Source organism: Dendroctonus ponderosae, unplaced genomic scaffold, assembly GCF_020466585.1.
Source record: "Dendroctonus ponderosae isolate FM_Combo_2020 unplaced genomic scaffold, Dpon_F_20191213v2 Dpon_F_20191213_1017, whole genome shotgun sequence".
NCBI classification, from domain to species: domain Eukaryota; kingdom Metazoa; phylum Arthropoda; class Insecta; order Coleoptera; family Curculionidae; genus Dendroctonus; species Dendroctonus ponderosae.
This window is the reverse complement of record NW_026017130.1, coordinates 1893-3860: the sequence shown is the minus strand read 5'-3', so window position 1 is coordinate 3860 and position 1968 is coordinate 1893. Positions and strand designations below refer to the sequence as shown.

At 44.0% G+C, this 1968-nt stretch overlaps 1 protein-coding gene across 1 annotated transcript; it reads right to left on the bottom strand.

Annotated features, from left to right (window-relative positions):
* Positions 1-81: 81 nt before the first annotated feature.
* On the bottom strand, positions 82-823 carry LOC125502890. The gene is made up of 2 exons (XM_048662358.1): positions 536-823; positions 82-483 (listed from the first exon to the last, which is right to left on the bottom strand). The coding sequence occupies exons 1-2, from the start codon at positions 710-712 to the stop codon at positions 178-180; spliced, it is 483 nt and encodes a 160-aa protein (XP_048518315.1). The 5' UTR covers positions 713-823; the 3' UTR covers positions 82-177.
* Positions 824-1968: the final 1145 nt, after the last annotated feature.

The window sequence follows — 1968 nt, the reverse complement described above, 5'->3', positions numbered from 1 at the left end:
TCTCATGAACTATTTGAGCCACAGAATTCGTTTTGGCATCGTTGGATAGAGAATTGAATGGCCCCCCTGGCCCATGGCCCCCCCTGGATCCGCCCTTGAGTCCCCTCTGGGCTCGTTACATAGAAGAAACGTTCTTCTATTTTAGACAGAAAAAACGACTCTGAGGCAAGAAAAAACTCAAGTTTTTTGCAAAATCAAACAGACCTGGATTTTCGAGTCTTGGCCGTCGGCCAGAGCCTCTAAAAGCCCCGATTCGGAACTGCGATACACGCCAATCCTGCTGAGAAAAGTCGGCTGAGGCGGCAGGTAATTGTCCTGCCAATGTTTCGCCATGATATAATTTAGCTTCTGCAGCAGCATCAAGTTGTCGCGTTCAATCTTCCGGGATCTCTCCTCCTCTTTTTGGAGTTTTTTGAGTTTGAGGGCCACATGAGGACGATGAGGCGGCGATTTCGTGTCGATCACTGGCGTAGCCGAAAGCACCTGAATGAAACCAATGAATACCCGGAATGAGAGGTTTTTGTGTGCGTTTCACCTTTTTTTTGTGGTACTCGTACTTTCGTTGCTGCCAGGGGCGGCACAGTAGATTCTCTCTAGTAGAAATCATAGTAATTTTTGCGACTTTCCAGCACTTTTCACTGATTTTCTCAGCTTTCTTGCACAGTGTTTGTAGGCTGGTTGCCAAGTAAATAATTCCCCTTTTCGAGCCCATATTGATCTTGCGATGTGACAAATGGAAGCAAACGAAGTAAGAACGTTCGGTTGTCTGGAGAAGCAACAAACTTCCAACTAAATGGCCTGCCAGGTGTCCAGATCTAATCCCTCGTTTGGATTTGCGATTATTTAGAGTTCCAGCGCTAACTCCGCTATTTACGAGTCAATGAAGCACGCGATCCAGATGTATTTTTCCGGGTTATCTAAACAAATGAACTACCTCCTCCAAAACAATGCAATTAGAGCGGATTTGTATGGAATGTTCAGGAAAAAGGCGGGTAAAGCCGAAATTATGAAAGGAAAAAGAGCAAATTGACCACGCAAGAACGACAGGCTGGCGCTCTCATAATTATGGGCATTTAATTTTTTTCCTCTAAAACTCCTGGGCCGAATTCTGGAGCAAATTGGTATCCGCATCGAATGTGTTGATTTTCCAGAACTATTTGCGTACAACAATAAAACTGATCTAATTATCAAATAACATCCCTCATTACGATAACCGATAATTGATTAGCGATGGCAAATACAGGGGAGTCAATATTTGCACCGTAAAAACTAATCTTGAGGATTAGCGGACGTGGAGCCCGATACTATCGCAATGTTTCCATGAATTAATTTAAATGTATAGATGACTCTATCAGAAATTTCTTGTAAGTTTCCCTAATGTTTTTTGGGGCCTTTTAGCGTGAAAGCAGCCAAATATTCCAGATTTACAAGCGAAAGGATCGGGGACAAATGCCTGGACGAAATGGTGAATGGCTTAAAAAATGCTATTACTCATACTCCTTATTTTAGTTCCAAGGATACCCGCAGATGTCAGCACAGGGCGGCGGGGAACAGCGTGTGATGGTGATCATCCCTATCTGTCGTGCCCATGTAAAATCCCTTCTTATCGATGTTTTTTTGCTGATTCTTGACAAAAATATGCAGTTTTCCCTCACAAGATCTCGATTCCGATTGGCTGCATGTGATTGAAAGAGTGCCGTTCCGGGTACAATTTGCAGTGTTTCTGCCCTTTCGACTCTCCGGTATATCGAGATATTGAGGTTAAGTGTCACGGGCAGTCGGTTTTTGTTGAGAAGCAGCCCCCCTGTTCCGAGAATCAGCGCCTCAACAACCTGCCACAATGCCTCAAAAACCTGTTTCCAGGTAAGCCCCTCCTCATTTCTCATTGAAAACCTGTCAATTGACCGAATAAAAAAAGTTGGGTTATAAGCTCAACTGAAGTGGCTTTAGGGCTAACGGGTTTTTTCG

What these genes read in the sequence shown, in the direction of transcription:
- LOC125502890 (XM_048662358.1), bottom strand. Translation starts at nt 712, where the DNA reads ATGGGCTCGAAAAGGGGAATTATTTACTTGGCAACCAGCCTACAAACA. An exon ending in ACGAGTACCACAAAAAAAAG is followed by an intron (nt 484 to 535) that starts GTGAAACGCACA and finishes GGTTTCATTCAG; the next exon opens with GTGCTTTCGGCTACGCCAGT.